Here is a 22487-nt window from a genome sequence, read left to right as displayed (position 1 = left end):
GAAAACCTCGATCAAGTACACGAACACTATCACAATGGATTCCTCGGTATTCTCAGGTAAAAAACCCAGGAGTGGTGGGCTCTGGCTATTTTGAAATGAGGGAATTTTTGGTAGAGAGGGGGAAAAATTTGAAATCGTTCACCAACAACTCAAATTTTTTAGAACAATTCTGTCTTTCTCATATTGTCAAAATCGAAGAAGAAAGAAGAAGGATCAAATCTCTTATCTTTCAAAAGTCAAATATATCAACCACTCACAAAGAAAAGAGAGGGAGGGAGTTAATTTTTATTTAAAATAAAATTAAAAAAAGATATTTAATATATATAAATATAAATATAATAACTAACTCATCATATTATATATATATATATATTAAATTATATGTTATATTTGAAGGAAATCGGAGATGAGGATTTTCATGAGTAGTGGAAGGATTGTTCTAAATTTCAATCATATATGAACATTAACAATTACAATCAAGAATGAAACATACGGTCATGCACAAAACGAAATTACAGCATGCTTTTCTAAAGATCAAGGGATAGAACAAACATACCTTTGAAGATTCATCTTCAACACCCTTGATCACGAACGCTCGAACAACCCGCATGACTGCAACACTCGAACGTTCGTACACCACGACAACTACACTGCACGATCACAGCGAACTTGAACACAACAATCTCCAAAACGACGAACACCACGAATGGCCTCCAAAAACCTCGACAATGTTGAGTTGAATACGACACCACCACAATGGCTACCTTGGTATTCTTGGTGTGAGAATTCAGAAGTGTGGGCTCTGTGTAGACTTAGTTAGAGGAAGAGACCGGAGGAAGAACAATCATGTAAACGATTAAGCAAGTGGGAGATGTCAAAGTCTATCGTATAGACGATGCCCAATCGTTTAACAAATGATATGCGATCGTTTAGCAGAAACTGCACAATCTTTTAGCTAATCGGCCAACTGAGTGATCTATCGTATAGAAACACTCCACGATCGTCTAGTATCTCTTCAGCTATCGTTTAGCAAATCTAATTTACTTGACAACCACAGTGAGTAATTTTTTAGAATAGTAATCTCAATACAACAACTACTAAATTTAGGAAATCATTTTTTCTTTTATCTCACGGTTACCATGAAACCACCAATAACCTCCCACTCAATTGATTATTAGAGAAAAATAGATAATTATACAATAATTAATATTATTATAAATGTATATGATAACCAACTTACCATACTATATTTATAACCTATAGTTTTAATATTTCATCTCATGAAACCTATAAACCATAACTCTTTTTCTATTCCATGGCACTTAATGTAAATCTTATTTTCATTAATCCTCCACTTGATGTATCTCATACATTACAATGATCATATCATATATAATCGAATTACCTCTTGTCAATTTGAACATTTCAAATCAACACCAAGAATTAATCCTCAACTTGAATCCATTGAGCTACCAAGGGGACCTTATGGACTTGTAACTCGAAGCTCCAACGATACGTGAATAACTAACTAAACTCTTTAGTCACAGGATCCACATCCATTAACTGTCAAGCACTCTAAAGGCTGATAGTTGAACTCTCCTTACTACAAATATATTATGTGTCCATATCAACCAATTAACAGTGTGATAACCCTTTAAAGATCGCTCATACGTACAGCTGGGCCAATAACTGTTATGCACCTATAGTTACATCTAACTTCTTAGATACCATTGATCACTCTAATGAACATAAATCATAGTCCTATTATGACTGAGTTCTCTCTTCTAAAGAGAAGTTGTAGCCACTATGTTCAAGCCCCAGTATACAATACCTTGGTGCTTGCTCAGTGATCGTTTAAATGATTGTGCTTCATTGCATCGTTGTCGTTAGATGATCGTTTAAGGCTTGCATTATGCGTTGCATGCTGCACGATCACGTGCCTCATGCTTTATCGAATAGTCAAGGTACTTAGGGTATATGATACTTCATTTATACCTCTTCGAGTTTCTCCCTTTATGTTCACACTGTGAGATCTATCCTCGACCTCGAGGCACCTTGGGAGTGTCCTTCTGAAGGATAGTGTTTGGATAGGTCAATATCAAGGTGAATGGAAAGAATGTTTAAAGTAAATAGGAGCGAGACGTGTGATAACATATCCCATGGTCTCTCTCATTAGGTTGGATAACGTTTCTATGCATCGCCTCGAGGCACCTTAAGAGTGTCCCCCTATAGGATGGTAGTTTTGCACGACTCTTTATCTGATCTCTTGTATAGGATAAGGTCACTTTATTCTCTTGTCCTGATATGCTTTTTCCCTACGGTTGGCACATTAAGGCGGGACTTTAGGGCCGAAAATGAGGGGTTACACTTCAGTGGAATTATTAAAGGTTAACAGTTCTGAACCGAAAAATAGTGACTGTTAGGGTCAATTACAAGAGTTGTTTCTGCCTAATGGTTGAGAGTGTCTCATTCCAGTGAAGAGGCATCTGATCATCCCATCGGTGACGTTTATCCTGCCTCGCTAGGGCATCATTATAAAATAGATGTCTTTTCACTTAGGGTACATAGAAACTATTTTTCTAAAACTAAAATTGGTGTTAAAATGTGATATTACATAGACTTATTAAGTTTATTCGTTTATTCAGCAACGTAATTATGGCTACAGCCACATTAGCTCTATTAAGCGTCGACAAACTGACTAGCGAAAACTATGCTAATTGGAAACACATGATCACAACAATTTTAATCATCGATGATTTACGATTCGTCCTTATAGAGGAGTGTCCTCCTTTCCACCTCAAAACGCCACTCAAAATGTTCGAGAGGCTTATGAGCGTTGGACACGGGCAAACGAGAAGGCCCGAGCTTATATCTTGGTCAGTCTTAACGATGTTTTGGCCAAGAAATATGAGCCTATGGTCTCAGCGTGTGAGATCATGGAGTCCCTGTGGGGAATGTTCGGACAGCCATCTGGACAGCTCAAGCATGAAGCTCTTAAATGCGTTTTCAACTCTAAAATGGAGGAAGACACCTCAGTTCGTGAACATGTGCTTAACATGATGGTCCACTTCAACATGGCAGAGATGAATGGGTCACGCATCGACGGAGGCAGCTAGGTTAGCATCATCATGCACTCATTGTCGGATAGCTTCTTGCACTTTGTTAGTAACGCTATATTGAACAAAGTGGACTATACCCTTACAACTCTCTTCAACGAGTTGCAGACATTCCAATCCTTTCTGAAACATAAGGAGAAGAAGGTTGTTGAGGAAAATGTTATCTTGTCATCAAAGAAGTTCCATAAAGGTTTGACCTCAGGAACGAAGTCTGCACCTTCTACTTCTAACACTTCCAAGTGGAAAAAGAAGAAGGGTGGTAAGAGGAAGGGGAAGGCACATACTAGCCTACAGCCTGTCGCCCAGCGGGGAAAGCGACCAGCACCTGTTGACAAAGGAAAGTGTTTCCATTGAAACTAGAATGGAAACTGGAAGAGGAATTGTCTTCACTGGATCAAGAAGAAGAAGAAGGCTAAGGACAAGACAAAACAAGGTAAATATGATTTACTAGTTTTGGAAACCTATTTAGTGGAGAATGATGATTCTACCTAGATGATATTTATGATTCTACTTGGAGAGATGATGATACGAGTAGTTACCGGGCATGTCGTCTCAGCTATGGCAGTGGGAAGGATCCAGTTGACTTTACAGAAGAAGTTTATTATTTTGAATGATCTTTATGTAGTTCCCGAGCTATAGAGGAACTCAATTTCTGTAAAGTGTTTGGTTCAGTGTAATTATACTCTTAATTTTGAATTAAATAAAGTGTTTATTCATAAAGATGGAGTTAATATCTATTTAGCAAAACTGGAAAATAACTTGTATGCCCTAAACTCTCGTTGGGTCCTATAGTTTGTAAACATTGTATTGAACAAACACTTGTGATGGAATAATATATGATATTTTCTTCACTATTGTCTATGAAACATTGGATGTTTTATTTGCTTTACCACAAACTAATAAACTAAGATTCCTAGTCTTCGTTGTAACTTAAGCATGTATGTAGAGACATATAGGTGGATAATGCTTATAGTGATAACCAAAATGGTCTGTAGTATATAAATATAGGAGGGAAACCTTATCTTGATGACACTACAAATCCGGCCCGCTTTGTAGAATAGTTACAAGTGTTGTGACTTGCTACAGATGGTCCGATCCTGATCATTCATGTGGAGACATGCGAGCGGAGGTGTCCTATACAAAGGAGTTTGTATAAGATCGGACCAAAGTGTTATAGTCTTGTTATATAACGTCGTTCATGACAGAAACTTCACTTTACTAGGATGACCATAGGTAACATGACCTTAATCCTGAATAAATTGAGAACTTCTGCCTTTGAGGGTGATCCTATGATTTGCATTGGTGCGAGTGGTCAGAGTGCCGACTCAAACTTACCATTTTAGGGATTCTTCTGATTTGAGAGCTAGAAACTCAGTTACACAAGATGAAATTCACTCATTCCCTAAAGCAGGGGTAAGTAGATAGATTGCTCCCTTAAGCACTGATTTCAAGGCTTGAACGATGTGGCACCACACACCTTCTCATGGCCCAAGTGGTGTCCACACATAGTAGGACTATGTTGTATTGTTTATTAGAGGGATTAGTGGTCTTTAAGAAGTTAGATTTAACTACAGTATTAAAATAGTAAATTGGCCCAGTTGTACTACGAGCATATGTGAAGGGTTATCGTACTATTGACTGGTTATATCCTTTGGACACAGAAATATATCTGTGGTGAGAAGAGTGTAGTTGTCGGTCTTTAGTGGAGTGTCTGATAGTTAACGGATGGTGGATCTCATGGTTAAAGAGTTTAATCAGCTATTCGCATACCATTGGAGCTTCAAGCCACAGGTTTATAAGGTCCCTTGGTAGCTCAATGGATTCAAGTTGAGACTGCCTCAACGTAGTGACAGGGTTATGAACCTACCGGATCGATACATGGATTTGACTGAAGTCCAGAACATCAGTTCTGATGATGGGGTTGAGGATCCATTTTCTTTTAAGCAAGCAATGGAGGATGTTGACAAAGATGAATGGATTAAAGCCATAAACCATGAAATAGAGTCTATGTACTTCAATAAAGTCTAGGAACTTGTGGATCAGCTTGATGGGGTAAAACCTATAGGATGTAAGTGGATCTACAAGCGAAAACGAGGTGTAGATGGAAATGTGCAAACCTTTAAGGCTAGACTCTTGGCAAAGGGTTATACCCAGATTGAGGGAGTGGACTGTGAGGAAACTTTCTCACTTGCTGTCATGTTGAAGTCTATCAGGATACTCCTGAGCCACATTTTATGATTATGAGATATGGCAAATGGACGTCATGACTGCCTTTTTTAATGGTAATCTTGAGGAGACCATCTACATGGCTCAACCAGAAGGGTTCATAGTTCCAGATTAAGAGCAAAGAGTTTGCAAGCTTAATAGGTCCATTTATAGGCTGAAACAAGTGTCTAGATTGTGGAACATTAGATTTGAAACTGCGGTCAAATTATTTGGCTTTGATCAGAACGTTGATGTGCCTTGTGTTTACAAGAAAATCATCAACAGCTCAGTAACTTTCTTGGTACTGTATGTGGATGATATCCTACTCATTGGGAATGATGTAGGGTTTCTGATTGACATTAAAAAGTGGCTAGCTGCCCAATTCCAAATGAAAGATTTTGGAGAGGCACAGTATGTTCTAGGGATCTAGATCATTCAGGATCATAAGAACAAGAGATTAGCCTTGTCTCAGGCATCATACATTGATCAAATGTTAATCAGGTACGAGATGAAGGATTCCAAGAGGGGTTTATTACCCTTCAGGCATGGAATCGTTTTGTCTAAGGATCAATGTCCTAAGACACCTCAAGAGGTTGAGGAGATGAGACGGATTCCCTATGCTTCAGCTGTTGGAAGCTTAATGTATGCAATGTTATATACCAGACCTGATATTTTCTATGCAGCAGGGATTATCAGTTGTTATCAGTCCAATCTAGGATTAGATCACTGGACGACGATCAAAATAATCCTCAAGTATCTTCAGAGAACGAGGGACTACATGCTCGTGTATGGAGATAAGAATTTGATCCTTACAGGATACACAGACTCTGACTTTTAGACTGATAAAGATTCTCGGAAATCGACATCAGGGTTAGTGTTCACTTTGAATGAAGGGGCTGTAAAATGGTGAAGCTCCAAGCAAGGATGCATCGCGGACTCCACTATGGAAGCCAAATACGTAGCTACTTGTGAAGCAGTTAAGAAGGTTATTTGGCTGAGAAAATTCCTTACAAATTTGGAAGTTGTTCCAAATATGTCTTTACCGATCACACTCTATTGTGATACCAGCGGGGCTGTGGTAAATTCAAAGGAACCTTGGAGTCATCGTAGAGGCAAGCATATAGAACGGAAATATCATTTGATCAGGGAGATTGTGCATTGCGGTGATGTGATAGTCACGAAGATCGCGTCAGAGCACAATGTTGTTAATCCGTTTACAAAGGCTCTCACGGCTAAAGTGTTCAAGAATCATCTGGAAAGTCTGGGTCTACGAAACATCCGACATCTTGTCTAGGGCAAGTAGGAGATAATACTGGGGTATAAAGTATGGCCTAGTTTATTGTATATTGTACTTGTATTTTTCATGTATTGTACGTTAGTCTCCTGAGGAAGGAAAGTGGGAGATTGTTGGGATTGGTTTCCTAATTCTCCCGAAGTCTTGTAATTTATAAACATTGTACACATTGTTATGAATAAAATAAGAGTTATTTTATTTGCATTTACTCAAATCCAATAAACAAAATTCCATGGTTATTGTATGTAAACTTAAGCATGCATATGAGATATACAAGTGGATCATACCTTAAGTGTTAACCTAAAAAGGTCTATAGTTTAAGGATAAAGAGGGATACCTTACCCAGTGACACTACGGATACGACCTGCTTTGTAGAGGTTTGCAAGTGTTGTGAACTATTACAGATGGTCTGATCCTAACCATTCATGTGGAGACATACGAGCGGGGGTGTTCTATACAAAGAGTTTGTATAAGACCGGACCACGAGATGATTAGTCTCTTTATATAATGCCATTGATACTTGAGACTTACATCTCACCTAAACGACCATAGGTGACATGACCTTAATCCTGGGTGTTTTGGAAACTTTTTCCTTTGAGGGTGGTCCTTTGATTAGTATGGGTGAGAGTGGCCAGATTGTCAACTCAACATATCTACCTTTTTAGGGATTTGTTTGATTGGGGAGCTGGGAACTCAATTACACAAGATGAAATTCACTCCTTTTCCAAAGCAGGGGTAAGTAGATAGATGGAATTCCAGGTCTTAAACATAGTGGCCACAACCTCTCTTTGAAAGAAAGGACTCAGTCATAGTAGGTCTATGACTTATGTTTATTAGAGGGATCAGTGATACTTAAAGAGTTAGATTTAACTACAGAGGCAAAACGGTAAATTGGCCCAACTGTACTAAAGAGCGATCTGTCAAGGGTTATCCCACTGTTGATTGGTTGATATAAACACAAAATATATCTGTAGTGAGGAGAGTGCAGTTGTCGGTCTGTAGTTAAGTGCCCAATAGTTAACGGATAGTGGATCCCGTGACAAAAAAGTTTAGTCAATTATTCATGTACCGTTGGAGCTTCAAGCTACAGGTCCGATCCCCTTAGTAGCTCAATGGATTCAAGTTGAGAATCAATTTTTGGGGTTTATTTGAAATGTTCAAATTGATAAGAGAAAATTCAATTATATATGATATAATTGGTGTGATGTATGAGATACATCAAATGGAGGATTAATGTGAATATGATTTACATTAAGTACCATAAAATAGAAAAAGAACTATGGTTTATATGTTCATCAGATGAAATATTAAAACTATAGATTATAAATATAATATGGTAAGTTGGTTATCATATATATTTATAATAATATTAATTATTTGATAATTATCTCTTTTTCTCTAATAACCAATTGAGTGGGAGGTTATTGGTGGTTTTATTGTAATCGTGAGATAAAAGAAAAAAGGTTTTCCTAAAATTATAGAGTTACTCAATCCGGAAAGCACTCACGAAAAAACTATCAAGTGAAAGTGTTTCACTAAGCGATAGTTAGTAGAGAGACCAAACGATCGTGGACATTAACTATACGATAGTTCACTCAACTGGTCATAGCTAAACGATCGCATGGCATTGTCTATAAGATAGGCTACCATGTTCTACACGATCAAGCATATCGTCTATACGATATACAACATACCATCTTCCACTTGCTTGATCGTCTACACAATTGTTGTTCCTCCAATCTCTTCCTTTAACCAAGTCCATATAGAGCCCACAACTTCTGGATTCTCACACCAAGAATACCAAGGTAACCTTCATGGTGGTGTCCTCACTTAACTCGATTGATTTCGAGGTTCTAGAGGTCGTTCGTTGGGTTCGTGATTGTTGCGTTCGTTGTGTGCGTGCTGTGCACCGGTCATGTTGTTCGAGTGTTGTGTATTTCTGTCTTGGACACTTGGAGATTGATCAAGGGAGTTGTGAAGAATGTTTCTTCAAAGGTATGCATATTCTATCCCTTATCACTCTCTTAAAGCATGCTGTAATTTCTAGTTGTGCATGACCAATTAGTTTTTGTTTCTTGTACTGTAATTGTTTATGCTTAATTTCAAATGGAATTTGGAACGATCCTTCTGCTGCTCATGAAAATCCTCATATATGATTTCCTTCATGTTGGTTGTATAGAAAAGAATATGCAGATGCAATTGAATGTCCTAAATGTAGTGAATCAAGGTGGAAAAACGGGAAGGATACAAATTAAGGGAAAAAACAAATACCTTCAAAAGTGATATGGTACTTTCCATCAATTTCACGTTTCAAAAAGATTTTTAGAAGTATTGATTGCGCTAACAACTTGACTTGGCACGTTGATGAAAGAATTGTAGATAGTAAGTTACGACATTCAGCAGACTCTCCGGCTTGGAAGCTAGTAGACTCTAAATGGCTAGACTTTAGTTCTGAACCTAGGAAACTTTGTTTAGCATTGTTAACCGATGGAGTTAATCCACATGGTGAAATGAGTTTTAAATATAGTTACTGGCCTGTAATGATGGTTATTTATAATCTTCCACCATGGTTGTGTATGAAAATAAAGTACATGTTACTATCAATATTGATTTTGAGTCCAAAACAACCAGGGGACAACATTGGCACATACTTAGCACCACTAATTGAAGATTTAGAATTTTTATGGGAAAGTGGTGTTGAATGTTATGATGCTTATCGAAAAGAACTATTCAACTTACGATCAGTTTTGTTATGGAAAATCAACGATTTTACTGCATATTGTAACCTAAGTGAATGTTGTGCGAAAAGTTATAAGGTGTGTCCAATTTGTGGAGACAATATGTCTTCTATAAGATTGAAATGTGAGGGAAAAAAAAGGGCATACGTTGAACATCGAAGATTCCTAGCACAAAATCATCTGTACCGGCACAAAAAAAAGTCGTTTCACGGTCAAAAGGAACTTGGTACAATTCCAAAACCACTGTTTGGGAAGGCTATATATTTAAAAATCAAAGATATATGATTATGTATGGTCCTCATCCTTCCTGAGTTAGAATGGAAATTCTCATGATAGGTTGTAACTAAGCTTGAAATGGGAAATACTTAAGTTTCAGATAACTTGAGGTGGATTTCTCATGGTCCTCATCCTTTTATTATTACCTATAGAAGTTACATAATTAATGGATGTCGTTATCACACAAAATCTTGTGATAAAGATCGAAGTGTACAAAAGAGTAGAGTTAGTTAGTTGCAAAACCGATGCAAGTCTCTAGTTCAAAAGATAAAAATCCCATCATTGGAGATATGTCTTTTTGTAGAGTGGTACAAGGGATATGGGAACTAAATTATCATACATTTAATGTTGTTGTGTTTAGATGTGATTGGGTTGAGAACAATAGTGGTATCAAAATCGATGAGCTCAGTTTTGTCTTAATTGATTTAAATAGAATAGGTCATAAGTCTGATTCTTTTATACTAGCAACCCAAGTGAGACAAGTATTTTATGTTGAGGATCCAAGTGATGTTAGATGGTCAATTGTGCTTACCCCACCATAAAGGGACTTTGAAGATAGATATAATGACGACGAACTTGGAGATACGATATTACACTATTAAGGACTACCCAATGATATGTCTAATGTTGATGTACATAATGACTTGGATGAGAACATGCCAACATATATACAATCGAATTGTAAAGTCACATGGATACCTACATAATATTTTATGGGTAGGTTCTATATTGTGTGACATGATAATTATTCTTTTAATTTATAATTTTTATCAATCACATTTGATTTTTTGTTTGCTTAAATTTGATTGTCAGTTTTTTATTTATACACCACATGGAACATAGTACAATGGGTGACGAAGATTTAGAACTTGGTGACAAAGAAATAGTAGTTGTTAGGTCAAATGAAACCACCAATCAAAAGAAGAGAGAATGGGGAGCTACTATTATGTTTGATGTAATATGTATTAGGAGTGTGGGAGAAAAGAAGTTTGTGGAATACAATGTCAAGTTAACAAAATTTCTTGTTGTTTTTTCCTTGTCAAGAATGCCCATATTCTTGACATTTCAAATATGTCAAGTGTCTGTGTTTCTTGATATTTTTCAAATGTCAAGTGTCACTTTTCTTGATGTCTTTAAAACGTCAAGAAAATCGAAATTCTTAGTCATTCTTGACATTTAAAAAAGGTTAAGAAACACTGTTTTTGTAGTAGTGAATACACTATATCGATATACACTTGATATACTACTAATATACGACTGATACACCTGTTACACTACTGATAAACATTTAATACACTTGATAAACTATTGACATACAATTGAAAATGACTAGTTATTTAAGTGTTTTAAAAAAATAATAAAAATGATTTTTATGAAAAACATTTTTTCTCAAGTTATTCAAATCACGGCCAAATTGTCACAATGAGTATAATAAACTAGGTGTTAATGAGTTTTAGGTTGAATCTCCCGGACCTATTGTACCTTTGTACTAAAAAAATGAAAAAACAATATAATTTAAAAAGAAAAAAAAACTAAAAAGGGATAAAAAAAAATGTAGCAAATATAAAAATTAAAGTGTATAATAACTCATATTGCTGCAAACAAAAAAAATACAAAAAGTATACAAATCAAATGAAGAAAATACAAAATTAATATACTTTATATGTAGTATAATAGTTGATTGATATAAAAAAAACGTGGTTTTATTAAAAAAGTAAAATTGGAATATGGAATAAATAAAAAAAAAAAATTTAAAATTTTTATCATATCTACAATTTTTCTATAGTGAAGACATATCTCAAATATTACTTTTTAGATTTGTTATCGATTATAAATTTTCTTTTTTCTATATGTGAAAATTTTATCTTTAAATTACGCGATTTCAACTCATTCTCGTTTCAGTTATGTAAATAACATGAATTAAAATATCCTAACAATTTCAGTCCATTTCAACTTTTAAACGACTAGCTACAAGTAAACCAGACCTCAGTGGTTTCCACCTTGAAGAAGAAAGATTCTTCACCTTTAAAACATAGCACAATGGTGTCCATTAAAGCCTCTCATTAATCAAGGTCGAGAGTTGTATAACGTGGTGGCTCAAAACCGGATTGCTTTTTATTGAAGTAGTTGACTGCAACTAAATTATTGGTAAAATTACCATTTTGATTCTTTAATTTTCGGTTTAATTTCCATTTAGTTTCTATATTTTAAAATGTTACATATTTATTTCTTTAAGTTTTGAGATTGGTTTACATTTGAGTTTTGTTTCAATCTAATTCTTACATTTAAAGATTTATATTTTTAATTTCGATTATTCTCTAAATACTCATTTTCCATCTTTAATGTTAATTTATGTTAATAGATTAAAAATCATCAAAAGAATTATAATTAATTAAGTTTCTGCATTTTTTTATTACTTTTAAAAATAAATTAAAAATTTTTCTCCATAGATTATTTTTAATTAATTAATAGAAGTTGACCTCAATGATTGAAAGTGGGTATTTAATGAAAATTTGAGGTTAAAGATGGAAAATCTTAAAATCTAGAGGCCAATGTCAAGATTAAAATTATAACATTTTGAAACTTAGGGACTAAATTGAAACAAAACTCAAAATTTAATTACCAAATGTATAAATTTTGAACCCTGAGAACCAAATAGAAATTAGATCTAAAATCTAATGATCAAAAAGATATTTTTCTCTTCTGAGGACATTGTGTAATGACGTTAGTCAATACAAATATTATTCCAAGAAAAATAACTAAGTATATCTATCATCATATAGTCTATCTACATTAGGGTGTTCAAATAACCCAACAACCCGAACAACTCGGACTACCCAACCCAAAATGTAAGGGTTGGGTTGGGTTGAATTTTTCTATTTTTATTGGATTAGGTTGGGTTGTGGGTTGGCTAAAAAAAATCAGGTTGACCCAATTCAACCCGAATTTTGTATATATATATATATATTGTTTAAAGTTTGATTTCTTTGTATTGATTAATTTTTGAATTTTTAATATTTTTCTTTTAAAATTGTTATAATATTTGTCTTTGTTTAAAGTTTACAATAAATATGATAGATATTTGGTATTTAGCATTTTAATTTTATGTGATTTTAGTTATTAGTCATATGTTGTATATAAATTTACATATTTTTCATTAAAAATAAAAAAGATAAGTTATAACCCTTGGGTTGGGTTGTGTTAGAAAACTTTATTTTGGTCATTTGGGTTGCCAATCAAACCAACTCGAATTTTTGAGTTGATCCAAAAAATATCCTTAATCTAACTTAATCCAATCCATGTACATCTCTAGTCTACATGTCTAACTAGAAGTCACTACTTCATAGTGAACTTTTTTATATTTTTTTCTTTTATTATTGAAAAAATGTAAAGAAATGAATGTACGAGATAGTATTACTCTTATTCAAAGGGATGGAGTCAAAGACGAAGGTTTTCTTGTAGAAGAAGAATGCAGTTAATACACGATCAGTTGATTTCTTGTGGATTGGGAACTTGAAAAGGCATCTGCTAAATAATGTTAAGTCTTATTTCAATTGTCAACTTCACCAACATTTGCCACATCCTCAAACTTATTCAATTTGGCATCACAAATTTCCATTTCATCCAAATTTTAACTCTATCTTCACGTTTCCCAATGTATATCACAATATGAATTTTTATGCTGTTGTATCATTTTTACTGCAGTGGATAAAATTATATTTATCATGATGTAACCCAATGTATAAGAGCCAGAGATTTAAAAAATCGAACATCTTTTTATTATTAATTATATATATTCTGCATCAGTAAAATATAAATTTAATGTGTTAAAAAAGGTGAAGCCATGAATTTTCCCATCTTTTGCTTTACCATGATATTATTCTAACTTTTTTTTCTTTTTTTTTTTTAATTAAAACAATGCGAATTTAGCTTTTTAAATTATGCAGGTCGTGGACATTTGACGTTAAAAAAAATAAAAATTATCTATATAGGAAAAAAAATATTTTTCCTAGATTTTGGATTAGTTTCTATTTAGTCTATACATTTCAAAATCTTACCCATTTAGTCTTTAAACATTGAATTCGGTTTCAATTTAGTCCATAATTTTCAAAATATTACTCCTTTGACATTTGAGTTTTACTTCAATTTGATTCTTATGTTTTAAGATTTACACCTTTTAACCTTGATTTTTCACTTAATACTTACTTTCTATTTTTAGAGTTAATTTATGTTAATAAATTAAATATCTTTAAAAGAATTACAATTAATGAAGTTTTACTATTTTATCACTTTTTAAAATTAAATTAAAATTTTATTTCATAACTATTTTTAATTAATAGAAATTAACGTCAATGGTTGAAACCGAGTATTTAATGAGAATTGCTAAAAAAATGTTAAATTTTGAAACTTATGGACCAAATTGAAACAAAACTTAAATTTCAATGGTAAAATTGTAACATTTTAAAACTTAGGAACTAAATTGAGACAAAACTCAAAACTTAAGGACTAAATATGTAGCATTTTAAAACATCTAAAAATTAAATAGAACTAGAGTCAAAACATAGAGACCAAAAAGATATTATTCTCTACCTATTTTTATGTATTATCAGGTGATTATTGAACCTCATTCTATGGATATTGTTATAAAACTTGATGCAAAAAATTGAAACTCGTAATGCATTGCTGATGAAATTGAAATTGCTCTCTATATATATCTCTCAGGAATTACCAAATAATAATTTTACTGTATCAAATAATATTTGTCTACCATCTTGCTTTGTTATATGAGCATGTTTAAAATATTATTGATGCGAATTTTATACAAACGATAAAATATCGATGTTAATGGTTACTTTGAAAAAATTATGAAAAAAAACGTTATTTTTAAATATAAAAAAATAATCAAAATATTTACAAAATATAGTAAAATTTTAGAACTATCAATGATAGATGTTGATAGACTTCTATTAATGACATTGATAGACATTGATAGAAGTGTATCAATATCTATCAACGTCTATCATTGATAGTTTTAAAATTTTATTATATCTTGTAAATATTTTAAATCGTTTTACCATTTGAAATAATTTTTTTTTTAAAAAAAACAAAAGTTAAATATAAATTTTGTTGTTTTCAAAAAAGTTAAAATGTCTATTATATTTCTATGAAATTCACATTTGTTGTTTATTTTCTTATGTTCAAAAAATAATGAAAATGTCAATTTACTTAAAATCTATCTAAATGTAGAAATATCACTAAAAATTTAATACGATGGATATTCAAATGCACCTCATGATCCTTGTATTTGTTTCTTGTAAAAAAAAAATAGAGCAACAATCATACATGTCTAGCTCTTTTTGTTTTTGAACAATGATTGTCGATTAGATGATATGAAGTTTCATTTTAAAATCAAGTGACAAGTAAATCTATGTATTTCTAATGATGCAATAAAGTCCCTCGATTATTTATTTATTTATTTTTATTTAATTGATTTGGGATGTGGAGACGATCAACAAAAAGCGCAAATGATAACTAACAATTAATTACTTTCATGCATAGGCAAGGGACAGATGAAGACATTTATTACTTCTGAAAGCCACCGCCTTGTTGATCCTACAAGTATCAATTCCTTTGTCTTTCTCAGTTAAGTGATAAAACAAAAACAAATATCATAATAATAATAATATTTTCCATGGCTGAGTTGAGGTTGAGGGTATCATCAATGTTGTTGCGTGTTTTGGTAGTGGTGATTACGGTGGCGGCGGCAGTTTCCGGCCAAAATGATAGTACATACAGTGGAAGGAGGGCGGCGATGGTGCCTGCTATGTTCATATTTGGAGACTCTCTTATTGATAATGGGAATAATAACAATCTTCCTACCTTTGCAAGAGCTAACTATTTCCCTTATGGTATTGATTTTCCTTATGGCCCAACTGGGCGTTTCTCCAATGGATACACTATTGTTGATGAAATTGGTATGTCTTTTTTCTCTCCAACTAAAATATTTACACAAAAATTTTAACTCTAACGGATTGTCTTGTATTACATGAATAATATCGTCCTTCGGGTATCTTTAGATTCTTAGATTGGAATCCAATTTTTTTTATAAAATTGAATATCTGTTTGAATTTCATGAACTCGCACACTAGATTAGATAAATATTAAGGTTAATTTTAAAATCAATAGATAACGAGATGAGTAATCTATAAATAGATTAAGTGTTCTTAATCACCGTCCATAAAATGATCAAGATTATTTCTCATAGAAACAATAAGATAAAATTACTAAGTAGAATACCAAACAACAAAGGGTCCATAGCTCAGTGGTAGAGCATTTGACTGCAGATCAAGAGGTCACCGGTTCGAACCCGGTTGGGCCCTAAAATTAATTTTAATTTCTTTTGAAACATAAAAGAATAATAGCCACCCAGTATAATAGTAAAAGTTAACTTTATTGTATCACAATATTTAACAACAAAATCTTTTGGAGGTACTATTTAACAACAATTTCAATGATTGAAAAATGAAAATGCACATAAATAACACAATGAATTCTACTAAGGATGTTTGGGATTAACCAATTAGAAAATGATCCATTGGTTTGGGATTAACAAATTAGAAAATGATCCACTGATTAAGTTGTAAAGTTTATATAAAGAATTTAGATAATTGATTGAAGATTTTGATCATATTAGAATAATTTTTGTGCAGCGGAGTTGCTAGGACTTCCTTTAATTCCTCCAAGCACAGCTCCAGCAAGCGGAGCCATGCGTGGATTAAATTATGCCTCTGCAGCCTCTGGAATACTTGATATCACTGGAAGAAATTTTGTAAGCCTATCACTCATTATTCTTTGACGGAAAATAAAATCTTTCTTGTTGATGTGTTTTGATTTTGCTAGAATTTAAATTTTTATGGTAGAATTTGAATAGGGAATATATATTTCATTTAGCTTAAGTAATAAGCATTTGATATAAATAGTCTTAAAACTATATGTATTTTGTTTTAGGTTAATTTAATATGAAAATAAAATAAATTGGACATAGTTAAAAATCTTTGGAATATAAATTTTTATGGTAAATGAATATACTTTCTTTAAGTGAAAATTTTAAAATAATGGAAGGGATTGAAAATAGAATAAAATACATATGATGTAATTGAAATAAAAATTATATATTAATTAAAATTTATAAAGGGGCAACATAATAAAATATTAAAGAAATAATATTATATATTTTGAAAATTAAAGAAATTATATTACATATTTTTAAAATTAAAGAAATTATATTACATATTTTTAAAATTAAAGAATGAAACAAAAGTGAATGGCTTAGATACAAAATCTTATTTTGTTTGAAGAAAAAATTGAATATTCATAAAATCAAGAGGAAGAACCCAAATAGATTTTGAGTTATATTTACATATATTTTCAAATGGGTTATAGATAATAATATCTTCTTAATAGAATTGATTAGATACATAAACTTGTTTTTGAAGATTAAACGTTCATAAAATGTAAAAATAATAAACATATCCATATGAAATTTCAATACAAAAATAAATTAAGTGGCTTAAGAAAAAAAAAATATGTATATATATATTAGAACCGGTTTGGTTTTAGAATATTTTTCTAGGGAAAACATTCCCAAAAAGTAATTAAAAACAATAAACAAATCAATTAAACTTAATGCTTAAACTAAAAAATATATAATCATTTTTTATGGGAATAAAATAGATTTTTATAAAAAGGAGAAAAAAGGGAAAAAAATGATAAACCTTAATTTGATTATTTTTTTCACTATCAAATCTTGGAAAAAAAAAAAGCATACTGATTAAAAGATGTATACAAAAATATAATGAATTTCTTAAAGAGAAAAGGCTGGTTAGATATAGAATCTTGTCTTCAAGATTTGAACGTTAAAAATGTAAAAATGATAAACATATTCAACTGAACTTATTTAAATCTTCTTCATTAACATTAAAAATAAATAAATTTCTTTATAGATAGCATCTTATTTTGAATTAATGTGGACGGTCAAAATGTAAAAATAATAAACATATTCAACTAAATTTCTTCGAACATGAATACAGTACTAAAAATAAAACCCTTTCATCATATAAGTTGTTCAATCAAATCTTAAGATATATATATATATATATATATATATATAGTTATTAAAGAAAGATTAGGTGTTCCAACTTCTAACACAAACAAGCGTATATCAAAATAAAACGAATTTGTATTTGATAATAAAATTGTACTAAAAAGATAGAGAACAAATAAATGAAATATCTTATATAATGATATATTTGTCACCGTCAAATCTTGAAAAAAAGACACCTTGTGACAAAGAGAGACACATATAAAAATATATAAAAAAAAAAAAAAACAAAACTTATTGGGCGTTTCAAAATGTATATGAGAATAAAATAAATTTTTAAAATTGTTTATTATATATTTTAAAATGTCACAAGAAACAAATCGACATATCATAATATTTAAAGAGATGACATACAATACTTAAAAAAAAGAGAAAAAAATAGATGCAATACCTTAATTTGATGATACATTTGTCATTGTCAAATCTTTAGAAAAAAAAAAACCCTTTAGTAATTAGAGTGAGACACATACAATAATACACAAAATACAAACTTATTAGACATTCTAAAATGTATATATGAAATAAAATAAAATTATAAGATTGTTGATTGTATTTTGAAATGACTTGTGAAAAAAAAAACTTAGACACATCATAATATTTAAAGAGATGACAAACAATTTTTACCGAATAAATAAAAAACAGATGAAATGCCTTATTTGATGATGGGTATGTCACTGTCAAATTTCTTTAAAAAAATATTAATGATTAAAGAGAGATACGCAAAATAGAGAAGAAAAAACATAGATGACGATGTGTCCCAAGAAATGTGCCAAGAAACAATATAAAAAATAGGAAAAAATATTGATGACACACCTTCGTTGATGATACATTTTCTCAACGTGTACTATAGTATTGAGTAGATTTTCAATTGGAAGAATTATTTATATTCAAATATATAGGATAGTTTCGTTGCATATTTCCTTTGTAGAAGAGGAAGATATGTATTTCAAATGCACATGACGATTATGTTCAGTTTGTAGAAGAGATACTTAAAAGATGTGTTTGTTAGAGAGAAAGACATAAGCATTGCCCCTAAACAGGGTTGAGGGTAAAATGAGGGGTAAAATAGAGAGAAAAGATTCTCCCTCATTGTCTATTTTAATATAATATAAATTAATCATCGATGAATATTGAAAATTGAACCGACAGTAGAAATTGTAACATTTAATCAATTCAATAGTTTCATTTGATGAAAATTAATATTCAATGTGACAAGTTTAAAGGTTATTTCAATGATTTGGTAAAAAAAGCAAAAATGATATTTCGTGGAAAAGTCAAACCTTTGATTTCTAAGTCCAATAATATAAGCTCTGTTATGGTTGAGTTTGCTGTCATCTAAGCAAGTTTTGTTTTGTTTTAAAATTTTTCTTTTGAGAAAAGGCAAGTAGTGATAAATGAATTTATAGTGATTATTTTATGAAAAATTGTTTTAAATGATAACACTATTGAAAATATTTACAAATGATAGTAAAATATCAAAGTATATCTGCGATAGATCATGATAGATCGCGATAGACTACACAGTCTATCGCGATCTATCACAGATACACTGTGATATTTTGCTATTACTTGTAAATATTTTGAGGCATTTTTCTATATTTGAAAACAGTCAATGATGATATTATTAATGGCACACGTGCAGATAGGTCGTATCCCCTTCAACCAACAGATAAGGAACTTTGAGAACACGCTGGATCAAATAACTGGCAACCTTGGGGCCGCGACGGTAGCTCCGGTGGTGGCTCGCTGCATATTCTTCGTTGGAATGGGCAGTAACGACTACCTTAACAACTATTTAATGCCTAATTATCCCACTAGGAGCCAATACAATAGCCGCCAATTTGCCGATCTTTTGACTCAACAGTACACACAACAACTCACCGTAAGCCTAACCTATACTTTTTTACATGTCAAATTTTAGCCACTATAATTTTAATAAAGGGCAATGATTAACTGCAGCCCAAACAGAACCAAAGTATTTTTCTTACCTGAATTATTATTTTAACTATATATCTCCCCCATACATAAAATTAGGTCAAAATAATATTTTGGTACTTGTAGAGGCTTTACAATCTTGGAGGTCGGAAGTTCATAATCCCGGGGATTGGAACAATGGGGTGCATTCCCAACGTATTAGCTCGTAGCTCCGATGGAAGATGCTCAGAAGAAGTAAACCAATTGGCCCGAGATTTCAATGTAAACGTTAGATCCATGATTGCAAACCTTAATGCCAATCTTCCAGGTTCAAGATTTACTTATCTCGATATTGATCGCATGAACCAAGATATCCTTGCAAACCCTACAGCTTATGGTACTGCCTTTCACATAACTTTAATTTATTTCTGCCCATCCCTTATTAATTTTCTTTGTTCAATTTGTCACTTTTGTTTGGATTTTGTTGGTTAAGGCTGCATTTTATAACTATTTGGTTTTTTAAAAGGGTTGTTATCAAATATAGAAAAATGTACCAAAATATTTACAAAATATATCAAAATTTTAAACGCTGATAGACACTGATAGACTTCTATCCGTATCTATAAGTGACATTGATAGACTCTAATAGAAGTTTATCAAGGTCTATCAAGGTCTATCTCTAAAATTTTCTATATCTTGTAAATATTTCAACCATTTTACCCTTTGAAATAATTTCCCTTTTGAAAATTAAGCTTATAAATTCATTTTATCTCTATATATTTGGCTTTTTCATCTACATTTTACCAATGTTTTCAAAAACCAGAAAGCCCAAATTTTGAAATCTGAAAAAAGTAAGTTTTTACAACTTGTTTTTGTTTCTGGAATTTTGCTAAGAGAATTCAACTCTTGTATGATGAAAGAAGAAAATCATTCTAAAAATTGAGAGAAAATAGGATTAACTTTCAAAAAATTGAAAAAAAAAAAAAACGAAATAGTTACCTAATAAAGACTTGATTTTTGCGTGGCTATACATATTGTTGCTAACTTTAAATTTGATCTCTTTTTTTCCCGAATTTTTTATTTGTTTTAAACTTGATTTAATTAATTAGAAACTTGATCTTGTGATTTTTAAAAGTTTTCAAGGCTAAATTACAAGTTTAGTTGAAATTTGTAGGTATGTTTCCAAATTAGTTCTTGAACGTAAAAAAAATATCAAATAGATCTCTAAACTTTAAAGTTTGTATCCAATAAGTCTTTAAAATGTAATAATTAAGTTTTTAAAACTACAATAGGTACATGTAGATGTTTTTAATTTCTACTATTAAAACCTCATTTTGATAGCCATTCCGTTTTAGATTTTTAATTAATATTTGAAAATTAAACTTATTTCTTCTCATTTTTTTACAATAGTTTTGCATCTTTTCTTAAGTACGAGGGACTTCCAAATTTCAAAAAAGAAAATAAGTTCTAAAAGCTACTTTATTTAATTTTCAAATTTTGACTTTGTTTTTGAAAATATTGATTAAAAAACTAAATAACACAACAATAATTTTAGAGGTGAAAGGTGTGTCGAATTATAGGCTTAATTTTCAAAATAGTTATCAAACGAGTCCTAAATTTTTACGTAGTTTGACATTTTTTAAAGTTCACAAACTTACTAGATACAAAATTGAAAGTTTGAAGGTAGATAAATTTGAAATCTTATCTAATAGATTGCGTACAGTTGACACTTCTTAAAGTTTTAGGGGTAAAAACCTAAAAGTTTAGGGCGTAGACATAGAAATTAAACTAAAACTATTGTTATAGAGATGTTAAAAGTTGTGTCTTTTAATTGGTAGGATTCAGAGTGGTGGATCGTGGGTGCTGTGGGATTGGGAGGAACAGAGGACAGATAACATGTCTTCCATTCCAAATGCCATGTCTAAATCGAGACCAGTATGTGTTTTGGGATGCATTCCATCCAACTCAAAGAGTGAATATCATCATGGCAACAAGGGCTTTCAATGGTGACTTATCCGTTGCTTACCCTTTCAACATACAACAACTTGCCACTCTTGATCTCTAGTTAACTTCTGTTTCATAAATATATAAATATGTGTGTCTGTGTGTGGAAGATGGAGAGGAAACAGAGATTAGAGGCTTAAATTTTAATTAGCTCTTCTGTGTGTTGGTTTGGTTGCAATATATCTGGCTTTGTTTCTGGCTGTTTCTTTTTCCCCTTATTTTTCTTAATTTTTTAGTGTTAAATGTGTATATCTAAACATGTGTTCTTTGAACACTCGTTTTGTTTTGTAATTTTCTTTCTTTTTGTAGAAATATGTTCATGTATATATAATGTGTTATGAAACTTTCTGTGTTTGATTTGGGGTAGTTATATAAATTTTTTTTTTCTTTTTGAAGCAGAGATAAATAGAAACCATCAACGATCAAACAACAATCTCTCTAGAGAATAAGGGACAAAATTATAGGAGCTTGAACATAGGACCTCCCTAGTCCATTGCTTTGATACCATCTCAAATCATCGATTAACTTAAAAGTTTAAGTTAGTGGGTGAAAACAAATTTAATTATATCATCTAACAATGACAAAATTAATTGAGAAGAGAAACTCCGATCATAAGAGAATTAATCCTAGAAAAATTAGACTCGAATTAATTTAGGAGTGTGTTAACTTCAAGCGGGTTATAATCCAAATTAATCAATAGGCTAATTGATAATATTCTCTCGTGAGTTATGCAAATGAATTGTTGATTCTTTGTAAATCCACCACCAATTTAGCCAATA

General features: G+C 31.6%; 1 protein-coding gene and 1 non-coding gene across 2 annotated transcripts; both read left to right on the top strand.

The window, feature by feature from the left end:
- Positions 1-15281: 15281 nt before the first annotated feature.
- LOC120080299 (GDSL esterase/lipase At1g71691-like) lies at positions 15282-22098 on the top strand. Its single transcript, XM_039034928.2, has 5 exons — positions 15282-15604; positions 16340-16458; positions 19433-19672; positions 19852-20101; positions 21543-22098. The coding sequence occupies exons 1-5, from the start codon at positions 15322-15324 to the stop codon at positions 21767-21769; spliced, it is 1119 nt and encodes a 372-aa protein (XP_038890856.2). The 5' UTR covers positions 15282-15321; the 3' UTR covers positions 21770-22098.
- Positions 15938-16009, top strand: TRNAC-GCA (transfer RNA cysteine (anticodon GCA)). Its single transcript has one exon. It is a non-coding gene; the product is annotated as a tRNA-Cys (tRNA).
- Positions 22099-22487: the final 389 nt, after the last annotated feature.

The sequence above is a fragment of the Benincasa hispida genome, chromosome 6 (assembly GCF_027475165.1).
Source record: "Benincasa hispida cultivar pf3 chromosome 6, pf3_genome.v1.1, whole genome shotgun sequence".
In the NCBI taxonomy this organism is placed as follows: Eukaryota; Viridiplantae; Streptophyta; class Magnoliopsida; order Cucurbitales; family Cucurbitaceae; genus Benincasa; species Benincasa hispida.
This window is presented reverse-complemented; position numbering and strand designations above follow the sequence as displayed.